The 22,844-nt window shown below is 35.5% G+C and overlaps 3 protein-coding genes across 3 annotated transcripts; 2 read left to right on the top strand and 1 right to left on the bottom strand.

The window, feature by feature from the left end:
- Positions 1-464: 464 nt before the first annotated feature.
- LOC143636717 ((+)-neomenthol dehydrogenase-like) lies at positions 465-2,322 on the top strand (the record flags this gene model as incomplete). Its single annotated transcript, XM_077104238.1, has 4 exons — positions 465-803; positions 889-954; positions 1,539-1,727; positions 1,814-2,322. Coding segments are annotated over 4 exons (1,008 nt in total), but the record flags the coding sequence as incomplete, so codon positions are not given.
- A 6,391-nt stretch (positions 2,323-8,713) lies between these two features.
- LOC143636698 (uncharacterized) lies at positions 8,714-10,999 on the bottom strand. Its single transcript, XM_077104226.1, has 3 exons — positions 10,918-10,999; positions 9,008-9,383; positions 8,714-8,901 (listed from the first exon to the last, which is right to left on the bottom strand). Exons 2-3 carry the CDS (start codon positions 9,362-9,364, stop codon positions 8,872-8,874), a joined length of 387 nt encoding a protein of 128 aa, XP_076960341.1. The 5' UTR covers positions 9,365-9,383; positions 10,918-10,999; the 3' UTR covers positions 8,714-8,871.
- A 2,858-nt stretch (positions 11,000-13,857) lies between these two features.
- On the top strand, positions 13,858-21,092 carry LOC143636744 (uncharacterized). The gene is made up of 19 exons (XM_077104261.1): positions 13,858-14,078; positions 15,985-16,088; positions 16,273-16,359; positions 16,436-16,511; positions 16,602-16,676; positions 16,839-16,892; positions 16,994-17,053; positions 17,124-17,240; positions 17,485-17,579; positions 17,666-17,868; positions 18,060-18,157; positions 18,653-18,756; positions 18,852-19,017; positions 19,122-19,244; positions 19,326-19,408; positions 19,507-19,648; positions 19,812-19,841; positions 19,933-20,003; positions 20,221-21,092. The coding sequence occupies exons 1-19, from the start codon at positions 14,040-14,042 to the stop codon at positions 20,750-20,752; spliced, it is 2,259 nt and encodes a 752-aa protein (XP_076960376.1). The 5' UTR covers positions 13,858-14,039; the 3' UTR covers positions 20,753-21,092.
- The last annotated feature ends 1,752 nt before the right edge of the window (positions 21,093-22,844 follow it).

The raw sequence follows: 22,844 nt of genomic DNA, 5'->3' as shown, positions 1-22,844 counted from the left end.
CCAAATGCATTATGCTTCCGTTTTTTTTTAAAGGAGACATAATTATATGAAAGGAGAAGAAAAAATCACGACTAGCAAGAAACTAGACGCATCAAGTACATAAACACCTTTAGTATGTCACAATTGTTCATATGTCACAACTCACAACATGTACTAATTGTCATTAAACATAACACGCATGAACGCCAAATGTCCCTGTAGCAACGAACGGGTAAAAAGGCTTGTTTACATTAATTGGATTTGTTTGGATATTGAAATGACCCAACCTTTACATTTCCATATAGACAGGGACTGACATATCTTTAATTATTATAATATAACACATGAGTTACATACTTACATATGAAAATATAAAATTAAGAAAGTTGAAAATATATCTTTACACTCCAGTATAAAAGAGGAGAGGTGGCTTACTTCACTTCCTATCTTCCAATGGAGGAGAAAAGGCACATCATCATTCATGACCATCAAATTTTTTATATTTATTTTGTCAAACTGTTTATATATATTCAAAATCTTTAAATATTCCTTCTAATTTTAATTTTTCTTTTAAATCCAGAATTGCAGTTGTGACAGGAGGAAACCGAGGAATTGGACTTGAAATATGTCGTCAACTTGCTTCAAAGGGAGTTGAGGTCATATTAACATCTAGAAATCAAATTCGCGGGGAAGAAGCTGTAGAGAAACTCAAACTTTCTGGGCTTTCTAACATCGTCTTTCATCAACTAGATATCAGTGATCCGTCTAGTATTGCGTCTTTGGCTAAATTTGTCCAAACACGCTTCGGGAAGCTTGATATCTTGGTAAGCAAAAACACCTTGAAAATCTTCAAATCTATGAGTTTTGAAGCGTTACATATAAATTAAACAGATCTTAGATTTGTTACAGATCAATAATGCAGGAGATAGCGGACTTATCATACATGAAGATGAATTTAGAGCCGGAGGAGGGTTTGTAAGTATTTCTTTATATATACAAATTATTAAACATGTCATCTAAAATAGTTATAAACGTTTTCAAAGATATGAATATTAAGATTTGGTCATTTGGACATTCTTGTCACGGTTAAGTTCAATTAAGAAAAATTTAAGACGAGGATGGAGACGATTACACACAAAAGATAGAACTTGGATAATGTTAGCGTCATGTTAACGTCTTTAAAAAGCACGTTTAACATTTCAGTTCACGGTTTGAAACTTTAAACCAGACTTAACCAATTGTTTACCACTTTACCTTTATTAATTATTTTATTTTTGCAACATCCAGTTATACTACGTATAATATTCATATAACATTTTTGGAAAAAAAAAACAATAAACTAGAATTTAAAATAACAAACCTAGTTTAAACTGTCAAATTAAACCATTTTAAGTTTTAACTCAACAGACCCAACCAACCCAGTCAGTTTGGCTTGTGGTTTTCCAAAATCATAGTTAGTGGCTCATTGCAAAAAAATTGTCAAAATCGAATCATGGGCAACTCTACTTTATATGTATAAACCACATTATAATGTGACTTATTATGTGTTATTGGACTAGTTGCAAGTTCGCGATGATAACCCTCATCTTGTAACCAATATTTTGGAAGAACCTTATGAAGTGGGAGAAAAATGCGTGAAAACAAATTACTACGCAACCAAAATGGTTACAGAATCACTTATTCCTCTTCTCCAACTCTCTAAATCCCCGAGAATCGTGAACCTTACCTCTTTCTTCGGAGACCTATACGTAAGTAATTAACTCATTTATGTATATAGAAACGAAGAAAGTATGTATATAATTAACAAAGTCTGCTATTACTTTATCGTTTTTAGTGGTTTCATAATGAAAAGCTGAAAGAAGAGTTGCAAGATATTGATAATTTAACTGTAAAGAGGATAGATGAGATAGTCGAATGGTTTTTGAGTGATTTCAAGGCTGGTAAGGTACAAGAGAATGGATGGCCACTTACACTCTCTTCTTATAAAGTTTCAAAAGCTGCTCTTAACGCTTACACAAGGCTAATGGCAAAGAAGTACGAGAATATTCTTGTGAATTGTGTGCATCCTGGGTATGTTATAACAGACATGACATCTCAAACTGGAATGATTACAGTGGAAGAAGGTGCTAAAGGTCCAGTAATGGCTGCTCTGTTGCCTGAAAACGGGCCGTCCGGTGTATACTTCAATGAAACCCAAATAGCTCCATTTTCATCAACGGGTTTGAAGACAAATAAAAGTAGTGTTTGATCGAAATGATATCGGTGTCTAATAAAGCTGCCTCTGTCGTTCACAAAAAAAATAAAGCTGCCTCTACTTTTATTATCTTCAATTTGTTCTTTTGAATCTTAATAAACTTTACACATTCAACAATTACAACAAAATTACGTGAAAAAGAATTAATAAGTTAATTTTCATGGTGGCGAATTGATATAAACTACTCAGTTGCCCGCACGATGCAGCGGTGTATGTGCAAACGCAACCGGTGTTAGTACGTTTGTAACCTCGTGGCGGTATGTGCGTAACCCGAAGGTGATATGCATTTAACGTGGCTTCGGACATGTAACCAGTGCCAGTAAGCGCGCCACATAATGCCTATACGCGAGCAACCCGGTATGCATAAACAATATCATCCACGTAATTGATGCTTGAACACGCATAACTGGTGGCAACAAGCAAGAAGCAAAGATGAAATGTACAGTAATTTCAAAACGCAATCCATTTTGACGAGTATGTTTCGACCTGAAAATGTTTTAACCCGAAGCCCGTTTTGACATGAACCCTTTCGATCTAAACTCATCCCGACATGAACTAACTTAACCCTTTTTGTATTAACTTGTTCCAACCCTAAACTGTTCCAACACCATTAGCCGAACATGCCTGACCCGTTGTCGGTAATAATTGATCAAGTAACATGTTAGTTTTTTAAAAATTAATAAACTATAGCAATACTATACGTAAATTAAAGATAACAAAATACTCATTTTTATGGTGTAAATTTTTAGAAAAAATATTAACGTGTGAAAAAGTTACGGCCGTTAAAAAGTTGTAGGGTAGGTGGTTTATAAATAAGGGGAAAATGTGTAACTATTTAATATATTTACAAAACTTGATTAAAGTTGAAGGGTCATTATTGTATATTATTTTGGAATAAGTAAAGTCTATTTTACCCCTAAATTCTTAAAATTATGTGCATTACTACTTGTACCATATGTAACAAGAGTGGTACCTCTTAAAATTTAAGAGGTCCCTCACTCCTATATTATATATAGTATAGATGTATTTGAGTAAACCAATTAATTTTAGAATAAACTTTTCAATTCAATTAACCAAGAAAATAATTCAAAACTTGATTGCAATCCATGCCATAGACTCGGTATGTATAGTTAAACATAAACTCGAATAGACTATAACTATGATTTTATTGCTTGTTCTCTAAGTAGTAATAATAACAATAATTATAATAATATATAACTAATCCATACTTGATAATTATCCATACCCTTTAACTAATATTTACTCGCACTACAAGATTTCTTCCTTGTATCACTCCAACAATCATCCTTGAATTTCTGAACCGATTTAGGGAGGTCCTTCTTCGAGCAAATGCGGCATCTTTTTGAACTTGATCCTTGCAAGAGTTTTCGCCAGTATGTCATCTCATTGCTCCTTGACACCGATATGTTCAACTTCTTATATGGTGGATCCAATCACTGAGCAACGCCTCACCTTTCACTAGACGTGCACAATTCGGGTTCACCTTGAAAACCCGAACCGGTTCGGAACCGGTTTTTTTCACCCCGGGTACAAAATAACACCGGTTCCAGTCAAGAACCGGTTCGGTTCCCGACCCGAACCGATGCCCAGAAATGCAAACTTTTAGGAACCGGGTAGGGTGGAATCGGAACCGGTTTTTACGTAAAAACCGGTTCCACCAGTTTTTTTTGAAATTTAAACATTATAGCCGTTAGGAACCGGTTCCAACGGCTATATAGCCGTTGGAACCGGTTTTTTAACTATAAATAGGTTATCTTCTTTCTATAAATAACAAGGTTTGTTTGTGTACTTGTTAAACCACTCCCAAAACTATAAAACACACTCCAAACCACAATTAACCTTAAACCGACAACAAATGGCAACCAATGATGACGTTGTTATGGTGATCGAAACAACAAGATGCCCCGATGTTTGGGTTCATTACGATTTGTGTCTCATGACCGACTCACATGAGTTGGCACGTTGCAAGTATTGCTCGAAGTTTCTTAAAGCAGCGTCCAACTCGACATTACGAAAACATACGAATAAGTATTGTCGAGAGAAAAGAAGATTGAAAGCTAAAAAAACGGAAGTGGGAGAGTCGTCCGGCTCTACAACCCAAAAATAAGTATTCCCGGATTAAAACGACGGACTTTGTTTTTTATGTTTTAGTTGTTATGTTTAGTATCGTTTATGTTTTAATAATGTTTGTAATAGTTATTTTTTAGATGAATAAAATGTTCGTCGTTATTAAAAAAGTAACAAACAATTAATCATGAGTAACAAAAGTAATTATAATAAAACAAATCAAAACTAAATATTAGTTGAACAAGTTACAAATAATTTTACCAAAACAAATAATTACAACTCTTCTTCGTCTTCATTCTCGTCTTCACCCTCGTCTTCGTTATCGGAAGAAACCCCGTCCTCCGCCTCCTCATCATGAATATGACGCTCTATTGGTATTTCGTCTTCAAAGTTCGCCTTGTGTTGTACACGATCCACCGCATCCAAATGGTCCTTTAGGCAAATGCAAACCTCTAGAGACTCGGGAGTTAGTTTTGTTCTTCGCATAGATAACACCCTCCCACTAAGAGAAAAAACCGATTCGGAAGCAACCGTTGAGGCTTGTACGACAAGCAAATCACGAGCCATGGCGGATAGAATGGGAAATTCGTTTTGTTTACCTTTCCACCAAGCCAACAAATCAATATTGCGAATTTCGTCGACCGTTGCGCCCTCAACATAGTTTGCTCCACTATATCGACCAAGTTCGCTACTTGGTGTGTTTCCTCTTTGCCTCTTAGATGCCGATTCACGAATCCCATTCATCAAGTTTATAAGTGGGTCATTGCACGGCCTACCAGTTGTTTTTTTCACAAAAGACGATCTCGTGCTTGGACCATACATTTGAAAATAATTGTCATAAAGGTCTTGAAGGTTTTTGTTGAACTTCTCCTTCGCTTCCGTCGACAACTTCGGGTCAATCTCGTGCATACCTAAGTTGTCGAATATTTCCTCAATCGTTGTTTCAACCCCATTAACATTCCAATAGGGGTTTAATGCGGTGGCACAAGTAAAGACCGGCGGTATGATTTCAAAATATTTTATGAACTTTTCTTTCATCACCGCAACAATATTTTCGAAGAGTTTGTTCTTCTCCGCAAAGCTTTTAAAAACACAAGACATATAGTACAATTCTTGCAAAACCCAACAACTAGTAGGGTAATAGACTCCCGATAATTTTGTTGTTGACTTTTTGAACACATCAAGATACTCCAACAAATAACCGACTTGGACCCAAACACTTTCCGGAAACATATCGGCCTCGCGTTCTTCAACAAGATTGTTATGAAAAGCTTGTAAAGTTTGGCGTTGGGCAAAAGCACACTTTAACATATGACAAGTTGAGTTCCAACGGGTTGGAACGTCCCAATTCGGCCCCAAATACTTTCTTTCAACCGACTTGCAATAGTTCTTATATTCAAGATGTCTTCTTTTACCACTTTTGAAGACATCTTGTAACATAAGTCTAAAGTATTTTAAATCATCACAAATGTGTTCATTGTCAAGACCTATTTGAACAACCAAGTTGATGATATGTGCAACACATCGGACATGAAAAAAATCCCCGAAACAAGGTGGTGAATATTTAATGATAAATTTTTCAGCCGCCTTAGTATTGTTTGAAGCGTTGTCAAACGAAATCGAAAATATTTTATTTCTCAAGTTGTAAGTCGTTATAACTTCATCAAGTAATTCAAACAATTTTTCGGCGGTATGTGGGAACGGGAAGTTTTCAAAAGCGATGGTGCGTTTCATCAATTGCCATGTCACCGGATCAACCCAATGAGCGGTGACACATATGTATGATTCGGGCAACCCGTGTGGTGCCGACCAAACATCGGTAGTTAAACTAACCATGGCTTCTAAAGAATGAAAAGACTCGATTAACTCTTTTTTAGCACACTCCCACAACCTGATACAATGACGTCTTAAGGTAGTACGACTTACATGTGTGTATCTCGGTTGTAGAGTTTCGCGAATCAACGACGTCAACTCCGGGTCATCAAAGTGGTTAAACGGCAAACCTCGTTGAATAACGAACTTTGCCATTCTATCTTGAACTTGAGTCGTGTTGTAACGAAATAGTGTACCATCTTTACCCAAGTCAATTTGATCGGTCGCGCCAATCCCTTTCAACGCCTTGCAATATGGCTTCTCGATGTGCTTTCTCAAAGTAGAGTTGGAATCGTGCTTTAATATTGAACCACATAGTTTGCAACGAGCCTTTTAATAACCTTCGTCATCCACAATCAAATCCCAATTCTTCCATATGTCTTGGTTGCGGTTATGGTTGACTACCGTAACAACCCTTGGGTCCTCCGTAACAGGAACGGGGGCAACAAAAACACTCTTCTTAGCCTTGTTGTTAGTTTTTTTGATGGGTGCCATAATAATATTTAGTTGGATGGTCGGGTAAAGGAACGGGTTTGCTAAAGGAGTAGTATTGTAGTTTGTTTTTGAGTTTGGTGGTGAAACAAGTAATGGAAACAAGTTATATATAGGTTTGGCCCAAAAACCGGTTCCAACGGCTATATTACCGTTGGAACCGGTTCCAACGGATCTATTGTCTCAAAAACCGGTTCCAACGGCTATATTACCGTTGGAACCGGTTCCAACGGCTAATTGGTGTCTAAAAAAACCGGTTCCAACGGCTATATTACCGTTGGAACCGGTTCCAACGGCTAGTTTGACTTTTGTTTGACCCTTCAAAAAAACCCGTCGGAACCGGTTATTCCGGGTACGAACCAAACCGGTTCCAATTAAGAACCGGGTAGGAACCGGGTTGGAACTGGTATTGACATACAAATAGGAGAACCGGGTACGATTTTCGGGTACAAAAATACCCAAACCGGGTATTGTTCCAACCGGGTTGGAACTGGAACCGGTTCCGGTTCGGTTCCACCAGTTAGGTTCCGGAACCGGTTTTTTTGTGCACGTCTACCTTTCACTAACTATAACACCCTAAAAGTGATAGCTAACGTGATCACCCATCTACCTATGTGGCTCCTAAGTCCAATGACACTTTTATAGTTTAATGTTGATCATATAACTCGTTTATTCGTACTATATTCTATCATGCTATTGTTGAATCTATGTGTTAGTCTATCATGATGAATCTTTGTGTTTAGTCTATCATGTCATTATTGAATATTTGAATCTATGTGTTTAGTTTATCATGTTACTTGCCCTTAAAATATAGAGTAATCCGACCCGAATAACCAGAATCTCGACAATCCCAAACCTTAATAGGGTCAGGTTTCGGGTTAGTTTTTTTTTTAAAGAACCCGATCGGGTTGACCAAATTAACACCCCTACTCCGCCATCAACTACCATACCATGCCCATTGCCATGAATGATAAGCGTGAGTCCATTACAAATAGCCTTATCTACGATGTTTCCTTATGATAACAATAATGATTACATAAAAAGGGTCATAACCTGGAGCCTCCTCGTCATGTTTGGCCATTTCTAAAAATTTAAACGAAGCAAACGAGAAACGGGTACCACGGGCCGACGTATTTGTTTTTTTTTATATTTTTCTTAATCTATATATAAATTTATAAATTTTTAATAATATATTCTATTATGTTAAATAATGCAAAATATAAAAACTGCTTGTTACAAAAAAAAATAATCTAAAAAATATGTAAAAGTAGGTGATGTCATGATGGTTTGTAAATAAGAAAAAATGTTTTATAATATATGATGTTGGAGGAGAAATGAGTGTCTATAGATGTTTAAAATTAATCTAATGTGTCGATCGGCGCAGTATGTTTGTGCAAGTTACAAATGTCGAGTTTTAAAATGATCTTAAGTCACTCACACACTTCAAATTCCTTGTACTAGAATTCATGGGCGAAGCTTCCTTTAGGCCCAAGGCAATTAGGCATGCTAATTTGGCATTCTGTTTTTCAATTTAAACCAAGTTAAACAAATCGTGAATGTTAATCACCTTATAATGTGATTTTTGTTACGTGTTATTGGATTAGTCACACTATCAAAAGGGTTACAGATTCGCTTATTCCTATTCTCTAACTCTCTAAATCCCAAATAATCGGGAACGTTAGTTTTGTAATGGTTTACTTTAATCAAACACAAATAGCTCCTTTTTCATTAACAAGCATGTCAGTTATATAGAAGCATTATATCACACTATCATGGGAAATGTTATTTGATATGTAAGTAACAAAGTTGCTTCTACTTTTATCATCAGTCTGTTATTTGAATCTTAAAGCAACTTTTATCATATTCAGTATGTTATTTAAATCTTAAAAACTAACTGATTAATAAAATTCAAAATAGAACAATATCACACTCATTGCATGTGCAGTTGTGCACATACACACAGCATAATTAAATAATATGAAACTGTTAACAGTTCCTCAAGCATAAAGTGAATCACAGCAAACAAGATTTAATAAGTTTATTAATTATTAAAGTCAAGAAATGCAAGTTATAAGTTGAAGGGCATTTGTGTCAATTCCAATACAAAGCGTTTTTGAACTTAACTAACCTGCAAACATGTAGTAAGCATCAACTGCGTAACATGAGCATAAGAATGTTGTTGGCAGCTATTGCTTCTTATCTTCTGCTTTCCTTGGCTGAAGAGAATTAAAAAAAAATGGGATGAACACAAAATATATGTTTAAATCAAGTAAACGCAGAGTAGTAAAAAATAATTAAAAAAATCAGTTAAATTTTTCTAACCTTGGTCCCAGGGAATGACTGATGGAGCTCTTCAGCTGGAATAATAACGGGCCACTTCTCACCGGCTTCACGAAACATTTGTTCTGTCTCGAGCTGTTGACCTTTATCCAGAATCATCTTCCGGATGGTTTGTGCGGGTGTTGAGGTGGCATCAAAAACCTCCTCTGTCCCATTCACAAATGTCACTGAGATCTGGGGCGGGAAGCCATCAGTGCGGCGTTTGACCAACAGTTGACACGAAGGGTTCGACTCCTTGGCGGTTCGAGCATTGCACTGAGCCAAAAACTCCATACATGCCACCGTGCGTGGGTCAAGGGCGTTGAATTCGATCTTCACTTTTGACAAGAACTTCAACATTGCGTAAATGATTCAACAACTGCTCAATGACAAAACAGAGTTTATGCACTGTTAACTATGTCAACAAACATTGAAACATATTTTATTAAGACACATAAATTGCAGTGGTTTATGTGGTAACTGGACCGCTTCATTTGCACCTTCTTTGGTTATGTTTTTTCTAAGGTTCAGATCTTGACTTAAATTCCCTAACAAGTCATACAAACATAGAATCAATTTTCCAACATGTTGACAGATTATTACTACCTATTAGTCATAAAGGACTTATTTTTTACAATAATATGAATCAATGTGTTGACAACAAAGAAAAATGCTCATTTTTTAAATGCATATGCACGTTTTAATGAATTATGAAATTGAAAACGAACATAAAAGGTCGAATGCCCAATTTTGTATTCCAATTTTCTGTTTCTCTAGATGCAAAGATCATTTATGCAATAGACCGCAAAACCATTTGGAGAAGTGTTTCTGCATCATTCACAGTATTCTAGAGAATTATTTGTTTGTTTTGTCAATAATATTATTATCAGATTAGAGTTTTCCCTTGTAATCGAAGACTCCCCATCTCGAATTGGATCATTTAATTCAGTAATCAAGTTTCAACTTTGTTTCCAATTCCTAGATCCTATCAGTCAAATTTAGGGTCTATCCTTTTGTCGTGTCGATTATTTCTGGATTTATGCTCTACATTTTGTCGATCATTTAGAGCCTTACAACAATTGTTTTGATTCAGCATCTTTTGTTTGGATGAACATGTGTTACTCTAGAATGAAAAAATCGTTATCTCTAACCTACCTACATGCATAAGAAAGTTGATACTATTGGCCAAGTCTCCTTATGAAAGTATTTTTCCAGAATTTATCAATACATAGCTTATTGTTTGTCTCATCATGTACCTTGATTTGTTCATCCGATCCAACGAATCGCAAACCAGGAAAAAAAGAACATAGATTATATAACGCTAGAACCAAAAACGACATGATAAAAACTCACTAGTGGCAATTATAAAGGATGTGATTATTTACACTGGATCACAAAAAAAAAAAAAAAAAAAGAGCTTACAAAAGTGTGTCATTAGAATCTGCTGAGCTAAGCAGTTAATGCGGAAAAATATCATATATCGATCAAGAACCGATATTTGAGATATTGATTATCATGGTGGAATATCGGTAATTTTAATTATCTTGTAAAATTCATATATATATAGCAATTTAACACTAAAACACTAACATTGAACACTAAAAATTGATAATTAAGACTTAAACAACTGATATCATAAATATCGGTACCGATACTTTACCAAGGGACTGATAACCGATATATCATATATCGGCGAACAACTTTCTTATGCTTGTAGCTTCGAGACAAAGGTAGTGCCTAAACAGGTAAACTATACAGACGTAAATCAAAACTAACTATTGAAATGATAACATAATATGAAATGTAACACCTAATATCCATTTTTCACCAATTGATGTTAAAATAACAGTGAAGATGAATGAAATGGAGGCAATAACATCGCATCTTAGGTTAATTAAAGAATGGAAGCTTACAATTGAACGCAGCAGATAGTGAAGACGATGCTCGATGGGAAGAAGAAGAGCTAGGGTTTATTAATTTGGGAGGGGCTTTTAAGATTTAATTTTAACTCGACGAAATGTGTAATTTTTATATTTTTTAACTATTTACGATTACGTTTCTATGTCCGACTCAAAAATCATTGGTAGGTCTAGTGAGTAAGGGTGTGCATAAACCGGGAGAAACAAAAAAAAACGAAAAACCAAACCGAGAACGGTTCGGTTTTGATATTTAGTAAAAATGAAGTATCGGTTTTGGTTTGGTTTTGTGTTTTATGAAAAAACAAATCCAAAAAACCGATTTGTTGAATCGTTTGTGTTTTATAAACTTGGATATTTTTTTTATTTTTTACGTTAGTCTAGTCAATTATGTTTTGTTAATTAATATGAGATTAAATCATTTTAAATGTATGAATCTTTTATTAACTCTTAATATTTTATGACAGAATGTATAATATTCTATTCTAATAATTATTAATTTTTTTAATAAAATATTAGGCTTAGTTTCAAAATATCTTAGGCTAAATTTTTTTGGCCCGAAATTACAAGCCATATTAGCAAAATGAAGTGAACCCGAAAACCTGAAACCAAAAAAACCTAAGGCCAAACTGATCTAAAAAGAAACCCCAGAACTTTGATTTTCGGTTCTGTTTTAGCCCAAAACTGCACCGAACTGAACCGCAGACACACCAAAGAAAACCACAACAATCGGATAACCCCCACCCCCATGACGTAGATATCGGGACTTAAATGGTTATCTCTTCAAAGGAAGTGCGTATTATTATACAAAGTGTTTACATAATAGTGTTACGTAATGTTAAATAGATTGTTTTGGTACATGTTAGTTTAACATTCATCTCAATGTGCTAAATCGTAAGAAGGATTTTTGTGTAACTTTTGAACCATGTTTTATACTACATTCTTGTACGCTCATTGTTATATTTCGGTAACATTTTGATGTTAACATGAGAACTACTATAGGAAATAGGAAAGTATACGAGACTCGTCAATACTCTATAACCAATGAGACCATGTGGTTTTCAAATGGTTATGATAGAAAGTATACGAAGGGAACTGATTCAACATGAAAACTGCTATAGGAAAGAATATGAGACTAGTGGAGCTAAGATCTGGACCTAAGACCTATCACGAAGTGAAGTGTGATGTTTACCTATACACCATTTCAGTAGTCCATATTTTAGATTATTTCAGATGATTAGTCGTGGGTTGCTAGGGGGCAAATATGTTAAAAGATGAGATTGCTAGGGGGAATGGTGATATTATTAAATACAACTTCCTTTTTGTAAATAATGGTTTAGTAATATTATTTAAGGGGGTTACAATTTGTGTTTCAAGTTGGGCTAAAAGAAGTCACAACTAGGGCTGGCAATTGGGTGTCCGTTTAAGACACGATAAGACATATTAATAAGAAAAAAAAGTGTGGTATTTGATTTGTTTTTTATTTTCTTAAATAATTGAAATTAGTATGTTAGACACTTAGACTCCATCATTTTTCCTTATTGGTACATGAAACTTAAAACTGTCTTATAGTCATGACATATATAGTAGTTAAACGTGCAGTATTCATGTTTGATATACGTGTTAATCGCATCATTTCTAACCTGTTAAACTCGTTAAGAAACGAATTGCCAACTATACCCACAAGCCACAAGGCCACAATTAAAACGTTGCCCAAATAAACATTTGGTTTCCAACTAAACCTTAAATTACCAAAGTTAGGTGACCATCATTTATTGGATATATATATGTGTGTGTGATTTGATTTACCATTAATTTGATTTTTGTGGTGTGAGCTGTATAGAGACGGTATTGGGGGCTTTAACGTCCCTGCACAACGTGCTGGGACTGCATAATGGGGGTTGTATGAGGAGAAAGGTGTGGGGGGGGGGTGCATTTGGTTACTGGGCGGTATAAGAAGAAAGTGGTGGGTCATATGTTGTTTTCACACATTCTCTTTGTCATACACGCGTGCACACACACACAAAGTGGTACTTTAAACAATAACGAAACTTTATAAAAAAGAGCCATAAAACCCCGTTTTCCACGTGAAGGGGCGTTAAAGCCCCTCCACAACACATATTCTTACCCGTCTACCACTTACCATTATACAATTTTATTTTTTTCAGCAAGCTATACTACTTTTAAGCTATGCTATTTTTTTCTAAACCAACTCGATCTCAAGGTTGAAATCTAAAACTTCCATACAAAAACATAACCATCTAAAGGTCATATGATTAACACAAGTCATGGTTTATCTAACCTCGTTGGTTTGCAAGAAAGTGGCGGGATTCCGTATGTTTTCCGGTTAAGAGTCACTTAGTTTAAAACAAAAAATGTTTAAATTAAAAAAACAAATTCAATAAATAAAATTCATATCCAAATAATTGAAATATATTTTTATGGTTTCTCATTCATTGCAATCTACAAAACATTTTAATACATAACCAAAATTTAAGTAGACAAGGCGTTCAAAACTAAAAATAAAATAAGTAGACAAGTAAGAACTACAAATGTATTCGGTATTTATTCTTATTCCTTTATTTGTAATACAAAATACTTAATCATGCACACCAGTCCCTTTTTCTCCCGCATTGTAATATTTTCACACTTCAAACTCATTTATGTCCATTCATTTAATAAACGAATGAACCTGAGCAAAATATTTATGCTCATTTAATTAAAAGAACGGACATGAATTCATGTTTCGTTCATTTAAGTGGGTTCATTATGTTCATATGCTCAGTTATGGTCGTTTATTTTACGTGCACAACGAAATAAAATAATTTAGCACAGATTTATTTGAAAATAGATCAATGGTCAGATAGTTGCAACAGTCAGAGATACCAACCCTAACTCACCAGGTTTCATCTTCGTTCCAATCTCTCTCTTAATCTTCAATCAATTAACTAATTCTACTTCAAATCCACACTAATAACATTCTCATATCTTCAATTTCGTATAATTTCGAAACCTAGGGTTTCATTTCACAGATTTTGTACCTGTTTCAGGTGATCTACAAGCTACGTGTCCGGCAGCATCTCAGATCTGAATCCTAACGGTTCCGGTTGAATCTCAAGATGTTTTGGCGTATGACCGGACTGTCCACTACGTCTCCGGTAACATTCTGGATTTGTATTCGTTCTGTTTAATAAAATTAGGTCGATGCTTGTGGATATTGATAGATCCTGGTTTTGATTAGTTGCTAAGTGAGCTATTCGTGAGTCTGATTATTGATTGTAATTGAATCGTGATTATAGACAGAAAACTGTGTGACATATGGTGTAAATGTGTAATTGCTCACTTAGGGCACCGTTTTGTCTGTCTGACTTGTGTAAAACGCGGTCGTATTAACACGTAACAAGTTTTGGATCTGTTGTGGATTTATATTAATGTGGATATAGTGTTTTCAATTTGAATGTATTTTTTAAAATGATGGAGAATTATATATCACATAAGCCTAGGTAGTCGAAGGCGCTAGGCGCACATGCCTCGGTTGTTTCTTGGTGCGCGTTTGACTACTATGGTATAAGTATCACATATACCGTATAGCCTAAACCATAGTTAGATCAAAATATGAATATATGATTAGGATGTTTTATAAACTTATGTAGGTTTATGTTTTACAATTTCATTCTAGCCGGAAGTAGCAATTGTATATTACTATATTGTCCTTAGGTGAATCACCTATCAACCTGCATATACCACTAATTCACTACACAAATAGCAGCATCAGGCATCACTCTGTAGCTTTGAGACACTCCTTTTAGGCTTTAGCACAATTCGAAGATGTTTTACAGCAACAGTTATAGGCACGTATTGTATCATAAGCAGTAGAAGGCTAGAAGCACGCCTGTGTATCTATCTTACTCTCACATTTTTTAGGTAGCAAACTTTATAGGCAATTATATTTCAAACTAGTTCATTTGTTTTTTGCATTATCTTCAGTAAAACAGTCTGATTCAGTTCATCTCATAGGTGATGAGAAAATTGCATGTGTCCTGCTTCATGCTAGTTTTTTTGTTTTGTGCTTTTCTTTATCTATTTTTCTTACCCTTTTTTTTCCAAATCTCATACTGGGCCTTGCTTCTCAGGATGTTATTTCGGCTTATTTTTCAACAGATGCTCTTCACGTCCTTGAAACACACAACCCACAAAACTTTTTTCTAAGTCAGTTGTAAACGACTTCACGTTCTCTTCTGTCACATGAATTCCCTTTTTCTCTTTTTGGTGAAGTTTACAAAATTTTTTGTAATTTACAGCTAGATCTTAGGATAAATTGTATTACCTGTGTTCTTCCTCCTGGTCACATTATTATGTTTTTGTTATAAATTTATTTACTTATCAATACCATTTATCTTTCATTATCTACATGCCCTACTGAATTTATATCAGTAAACATGAAAGACATAGTGACTTGACTTTTATTAATGGGTGTACAAAGGAATTTTTAATTAATTTTCGTAAAATGTGGTATAATGTAACAGACAAACTTAATAACCAACTAGGTGAGGTGGAAAGTTACCAAACAAAGAACGGATCTGTTGGATCTTGTTTTCAAATGAAGTCCCATTTAAGGTTTATGTTAGACGCATTGGACAACCAGTTTGTAGGTTTTGGAGTAAACTGTGCCGCCATTTGTGAATTTATAGTTAAGATGGCACATTACATGCTTTATGCCTAGGCCATAAATTTGGTTTGTCTCTACACAATCCTTGTTGGATATTTGAATCTCATTGACTAATCTACATTGTAATGTAGTGAATTCTGTGGTTATGCGTGTATGTATGTGTGTGCATATATGTTCTTTTTGTTATGTTACTACCAAAGATATTGAAAATTTGAAAGAACGTGATACGGTTTAGTTGCTTATACAAATAGGTAAACTTGGATGTGATTGTCATATTATGTTCCTTACTTATGATTCGAATCATTAATCAACGATAATATTTTGATGTCATTCACTTTTTCTTTGAATAATCTCAGGATCAATAGATCATACTGAATTTTTTTTTATCATTTCAGGTGGACACAATTTTGGACAAGGAAAATTTTACTCTGGAGGAGCTTCTAGACGAGGATGAAGTAATCCAAGAATGCAAAGCTCTTAATAATCGGCTTATCAATTTGTAAGCATCTTTAATTGAGCTAAATGGAATCTTTTATAATTTATTATCCAGTTCTCTCTAGTAGTATTTATGTGGTATTCAAAAACTTGATTTTTAGTTCAATCTGTATTTGTTATAGCCAGTTAACAACCATGTTATGTTATGAGTTTCTAATGTGTAGAATGTACTTAACTGTCAATTGCAGTTTGAGGGAAAGGACTCAGGTTGAACAACTTGTTCGTTACATAGTGGAAGAACCTCCGGAAGATGCTGAAAAGGGGCGAACTTTTAAGTACGTTTTTGTGGGTCATAATGTGAAATAAGTTACAAGAATCAACAATTATATAATAAGTATTATGTTCTTTTAGGTTCCCTTTTATTGCTTGTGAGATCTTTACATGTGAAGTTGATATCATTCTCAAAGCCTTGGTGGAGGATGAGGCGGTACATAAGAATTTATCCTTTTTTATAAAGTTATTTAATTGAAAATCAGAATTCTGAAGTGTGAATTAAGCTGTTATTGTATTGTTGCAGTTGATGAACAAGCTATTCTCCTTCCTTGAACCAGAACACCCTCATAGTACTCTACTGGCTGGCTATTTCAGTAAAGTAGGTTCACCTGGTTGTCATACGTAGCTTCTCTATAGCATATTAATCTGTTATTTTGGGGGAAATCGTTACTTTTAATGCTCCCTTTTCATATAAGCATTATTTAATTTTATTTTAAATTTTGCTTATTCTGATAACTGATGTTTTGTTTTTATACTACAGGTTGTTGTATGCCTGCTGTTACGAAAAACAGTTTCCTTAATGAATTATATCCAAGTAAGTTGCCAATCATTTCAAACTCTATATATGTGTAACATTTTTTGTATAATACTTTCATTTCGCCCACATATATAAGTTGTTTATGATTTTGTGGCCAGGCTCATCAGGATATTATCAAAAAGCTGGTTGACCTGATAGGCATTACATCCATCATGGAGGTGAATTTTCTAAAGTTACTATATATTTACCAATGTATTTGCGGCCCGCTGATTCTTATATGTTGTACAGGTTCTTATTCGACTGATTGGTGCTGATGAACATCTTTACACGAGCTATGTAGATTCAATGCAGTGGCTAGAAGATACAGATGTGTTGGAGATGATTGTTGACAAGTTCAGTTCTACGGTTAGTATAATTTTTAGTGAATAAATGGGTCACGTAAGTCGAATTTTGTGACTTCAAAGTTTAAAACAAAAGGTCTAATATTATGTACTCTTACCGTAGGAAACTTTGCAAATTACAAATCATGCTAAAACCATGTATTCCTCACTGTCTGTAACTCAAAAGTTTTATAGGGAATTTAGTTTTATGAACCAATAACTAAATTTTTATGGACCAACAACTAAATTTTATAACTCAAATGTTGAAGGATTGTCCTGAAGTGCATGCGAATGCAGCAGAAGCACTTTGTGCTATAACTAGATATGCTCCCCCAGGACTAGTTACCAAAATATCGAGCCCAAGGTTAGCATCTAAATTGCTAATTTTGAAGAATGACATGTTGCAGTGTAAAATTAATTAATGTGCCGTTTTCATGTTTGATCTCACAGTTTTATTACAAGATTGTTTCGTCATGCTTTGGAGGAGTCACGGCCGAAATCAGTTCTAGTCCATTCATTGTCTGTGTGTATATCTTTATTGGATCCTAAGAGACAGACCTCAGGGACATATTACATTTACAATAGGCAGTCGACACCTGGATCTGCAATAACAGTAAAACCTGAGACTGTTGAAGGCATGTTGGAGAGCCTAGGTATTGTCTTGCTGAGTCACCTTTTGAAACTACAATAAGTTTCATTTTTTTTATAACACTGTATAAGCAGATTTAGTAAAATTTTGCCACATGGTTACATGTGCATTTTTGTTACATTGTGTTCAAGTTTAAGCTAGTTCCTTGTGATGCTGGAACAACAATATTAAGAAGTTTGGCTTAAAAATGTACAGGAAGTTTGTTAAAGCTCTTGGATGTTTCAGCAGAAGAAAGTGTTTTGTTTACAACATATGGAAAGCTGCAGCCACCTCTTGGGAAAAATCGCCTTAAGGTTATCTTTGTACTTTAGCTTTAGGTGCCACTAGTTACAGTGTTGGTCACTTTGTGATTGCTTGTGTATACATTGTGTTAAAGTTAGGGTAAATGTCAGAAATCTCCTTGGATTTTTGTGATTTTGCAAAGTCCTTGGCCTTTTGTTTTTGCACGATTATATATTGTAACTTAACAAAAACCCATCGAAAAGGCCGATGGACTTTGTCGTTACTAAGTTTGTTTATTTAGCATGATTGTCTCTGTACTTGTAATATCTCACAGATTAGGTTCTCTTTTGCCCGATTCTGTCCCTAAACTTTATTAAAAGGATCATTTTACCAAGTGCATCAATTATAATCATTCATAAAAAAAATAAAGTTGAGGGATTTATGTAGATTTAGCTGTATTCCATAGGTTTATTTTGACGTTTGCCCCAAAACTGCGAGGCAAAATAAACAATTAAAGTGATGTCGCTTAAACTATTCTATTGGTACACAACAATGGACAATTTCAGATTATCGAGTTCATCTCAGTCCTTATGACTGTTAGTAGCGAAGCTGCTGAAAAGGAGTTAATTCGCCTCGGTGCCTTAATACGTATTCTAGAATTATTTTTTGAGTAAGTTCATCTCCACGTGTTTTCATAATCTCTCACGTTATTCTTTGTAAAAAGTATTGATTTATCTTAATCCAAATTTTTCCTGTTTACTTTAGGTATCCATACAATAATTTCATTCACCACCACATTGAACAAATCATAGATTCTTGCCTTGAGAGCAATAAGGATTCACTCATTCAACATATTCTTGAAGATTGTCATCTTGTTAGGAAAATTCTTGATGCTGAGAAGAATTGTGTACTGAATGCTGATCCGAAGAATGTAATGTGCATATTACTAAAACTGTCATGATTTTTGTTATAATAAATGTTCATTATGCTTGAAGGAAAGGTTAGTCCACTAATCAAATTCAGTGAATGTTGCAGCCGACACTCCCTGCAGAAGGAAGAACACCACCTAGGATAGGAAATGTTGGACACATGACACGTATAGCCAACAAACTGATTGAACAAGGGGCTAATAACGCTTACATAGAGTCATATTTGCAGGTTCACGTTTATTTATTAATCATCATATATTAAAGTATCTTTCCTAGCGGTTTGTTCAAAAGTAAAATGATTTTTCAACAGGGTGACAGTGAATGGGTAGAGTGGCATACAGATGTACTTACTAAACGCAACACACTTGAAAATGTGTACCAGTGGGCGTGCGGGTGGGTATCTTAAGAACATTCATTTTATATATTACTTTGCTGTGTTGCTAAATTGCTTATTGATTGATAATTGTTTCTCTGTCCAACTAATTTAACAGGAGACCTACTACACTTCATGATCGTGGTAGAGATAGTGATGACGATGATTACCAAGATAAAGACTATGACGTGGCAGCTTTAGCCAATAATCTAAGCCAAGCTTTCCGATATGGTATCTATGAAAACGATGATAACGATGAGGTATACAACTAATTAGTTGTTTTTATGCATTTTATATTTTTGATTTTAGACCCTGGTTATATTCTAAACCTGTAACAAATTTGCTTAAAATCTTTAATTCAAACATGAGGCCGCTAATGATGAATTAATAGAACATTTTTTTTAAATTTTGCTCTGTGTTCAGGCCCATGGCTCACTGGATAGAGATGATGAGGTATGTGTATCGTAAAGTTTTAAGTCTTGTATTGTGACTCAGTCCCTAGTTGAGTTGATTTCTTACATGATTCACTTTCTATTACTTGCAGGATGTCTACTTTGATGATGAATCTGCTGAAGTGGTTATATCTTCGCTTCGACTGGGAGATGACCAAGAAAGGTGTGTTAAATTTATAATCGTATGATATTTATACAAAAAAAACACTTGCATGGTTCGATACACAAAGTTGAAAACTATTATTAGCTAGTATAAAAACATCTATAATTTTGGTGAAACATTTCATGATATAGAAACATATTATATTGCATGCATATTGTTGAATAGACGTCTGAATAACAGAAACTGGCCTTTTTAACCATCTGAATGTTTATTTCAGCGGGTTGCTTTTCACAAATTCAAACAGGTTTGCTTTTGAGGAGGAGAGGGCGGCTCATGAACAATCAACCAGTGCAGTAGCTTCTCAGCCACCAGACATCGACAGTACTACTGTCGGCAATGATGATGGTGCTGGTGGTGGTGATGAGGTTACTTCCAACGAAAATGACAAAGAGTTGGTTGATTCTGCAACAACCGAGACCCCTGAGTCAAAACCGGGCCCAGATGATACTGCTATTAGGAAACCGGTTGACGAGTCAACACCAAGTGAGAGTGATAAGCCAGCTGAATGGATCGAGTGGAGAGAATCAGCCCAGTTAGAACCATCGGTTAAGACCACCGAGTCAGCTGAAACAGCTCCGGCTGCAACCGATAGCCTCTCGAATGGTGATGTTGAAGTTACTTCAACGGCTGATGAAGCTGATGATGGTTCTGCGAAAGTGGAGGTCGCTCCAGCTGCCGCCATCGACAAGTCGGAGGAGGCGGCCGACAATGTCGACAAAACTGATGCCGGAGGAAACCCAGCAGAGTGATAATGCAAATCTATCGGGTGTGGTATAATCAAAGCTCGACAGCATTGTTGTTCTTGTAGTACGGAAAAAATGCTTGTGTAATTCAGACTAATTATGTACATTAGTGACGGAGCATTCAGTCGGAAATAGGGATAATGATTCTTTCTCCCTGACGTCGGTTTACCAGCTCCGGTGACGGGTAAATGGTTTTCTGATGATGGGTTGGGTTCTTATTTGAAGATTCTCTTACTAAATGGTTGTATGTTAAAAAGTTCTATGCTCCTTAAAAGTCTAAATTTCATTTTGAATGATAAAAATAAGATACATCTTTGTTGATTAGATGAATGCAAATTCTTGAGTTTAGCATTTACCTTTTAATATTTTTTGACATATTTGGTGACTGCTTTTATTTAATTATCCTAGATCCATCTAGGCATGTTCAAAACGGTTTGGGACTAGGAACCGGAACCGGTTCCTAACCGGTTCCTATATTCAAAACCCCCTTTTAAACCGGTTCCAGGCTCGAACCGGTTAGGGAACCGAACCGGTTCTCCCACCCTCGGACCCCTAACCTATCTAACCGGTTCCTAACCCGGTTCCTGTACCGTAACCGGTTCCAACCGGTTACAGTGTAAAAAAAAAAATTTTTTATTCGTTTTTCGTTTGCGATTTGGATTCTAAACTACGATTCTAAACTTATGTTATAAGTTTTTATAACATAATCTAAAATTTCAAACAAATTATCTCCCGTATGTGGATACTCAAAGAGTTCGAAAGCAATGGTGCGTTTCATCATTTCCCACGATGACGGGTCTACCCAATGAGCGGTGACACAAAGATAAGATTCGGGTAGACCATGTGGAGCCGACCAAACATCACTAGTTAAGTTTATTCCCGTATTTATATTTTCAAAATATGCAATTAGTATCTCTTTGGCCTTCTTCCACAATTTTAAACAATAACGTTTAAGAGTATGACGACTTACGTGAGTGTATTGTGGTTGAAGCGTATCTCGAATCATGGCGGTTAAGCGAGGGTTGTCGAAGTGGCTAAACGGCAAAGCTTCTTGAATCACAAACTTCGCCATACGATCTTGAACTCGATCAATTTGGTATGTAAATATTCCGCCTTCACTATCCATTTGCGTTTGTTGCGAATCGACGTTCTTTTTCAACGCCTTGCAATACGGTTTTTCGATGTGTTTCTTCAAATTTGAATTCGAAAGTGGGTTTAAATAAATCCCACAAAACTTGCACCGAGCCTTCAATGAATGGTCACTCAATTCAACCAAATCCCAATTGCACAAAATCTCTTGATTACGATTATGAGGTACAATACGAACGAAACTTGGTTCGGCGTTGGAACCTTGACCAACCGATGATTGTGAGGCAGCCATAACAACAAATATGAATATAGAAGAAGAGAAAACAAGAGATTAGAGAACTCAAAACGTTGTAATAGCGTTTTTTTTGTATTTTTTTGCGTTCGGGTTTGCGTTTTGAGTATTGTGATGAACCCATGACACCAAATACCTATTTATACTAGTAGTGGGGTGCTTGGGGGAGCCAAAAAACGGCTATTTTTGACCCCAACGGTCAAAAAACGGCCAAAAAAACGATTTCCAACGGCTATATTCGATCCAACGGCTAGAACCGGTTAGGAACCGGTTCCGGATGGTTCGGTTCCGGTTCCGGTTCCTACCCGCCCCCACTCAGAAATGCAAGAACCGGTCACGGATCATCGGGTTGAATCAGATAGAGTCCGGTTCCTACAAAAAACGGGTAGGAACCGGTTCGGGTCCGGTTCGGGTCCACCGGTTCGGTTCCAGGAACCGGTTTCGTTGAACATCTCTAGATCCATCGGTGTATGAAATTCGCGAATTTAGCGTAGAAAATTGTAGGATTCAGCTATAGATACGCCTTAAGTTTGCCATATACTCGTATAAAATACAATACAGTCATGTTAGTCATTCCCACTAAAGATATATAAGCATGTCTAACAACTCGATAACATGTTTTTGTTTTCATAGACTCGTATATATATGTTTTCACCATATCATACGAGTCATATAGGGTTATACAGTTCGTACGATATATTGAAAATGTTATATGGC

The sequence above is a fragment of the Bidens hawaiensis genome, unplaced genomic scaffold, assembly GCF_021521415.1.
Source record: "Bidens hawaiensis isolate Kalapana, Puna unplaced genomic scaffold, B.hawaiensis_p1.1 tig00008041_1, whole genome shotgun sequence".
NCBI classification, from domain to species: Eukaryota; Viridiplantae; Streptophyta; class Magnoliopsida; order Asterales; family Asteraceae; genus Bidens; species Bidens hawaiensis.
The sequence above is the reverse complement of the archived record's forward strand: the minus strand, read 5'-3'. Positions and strand labels throughout refer to the sequence as shown.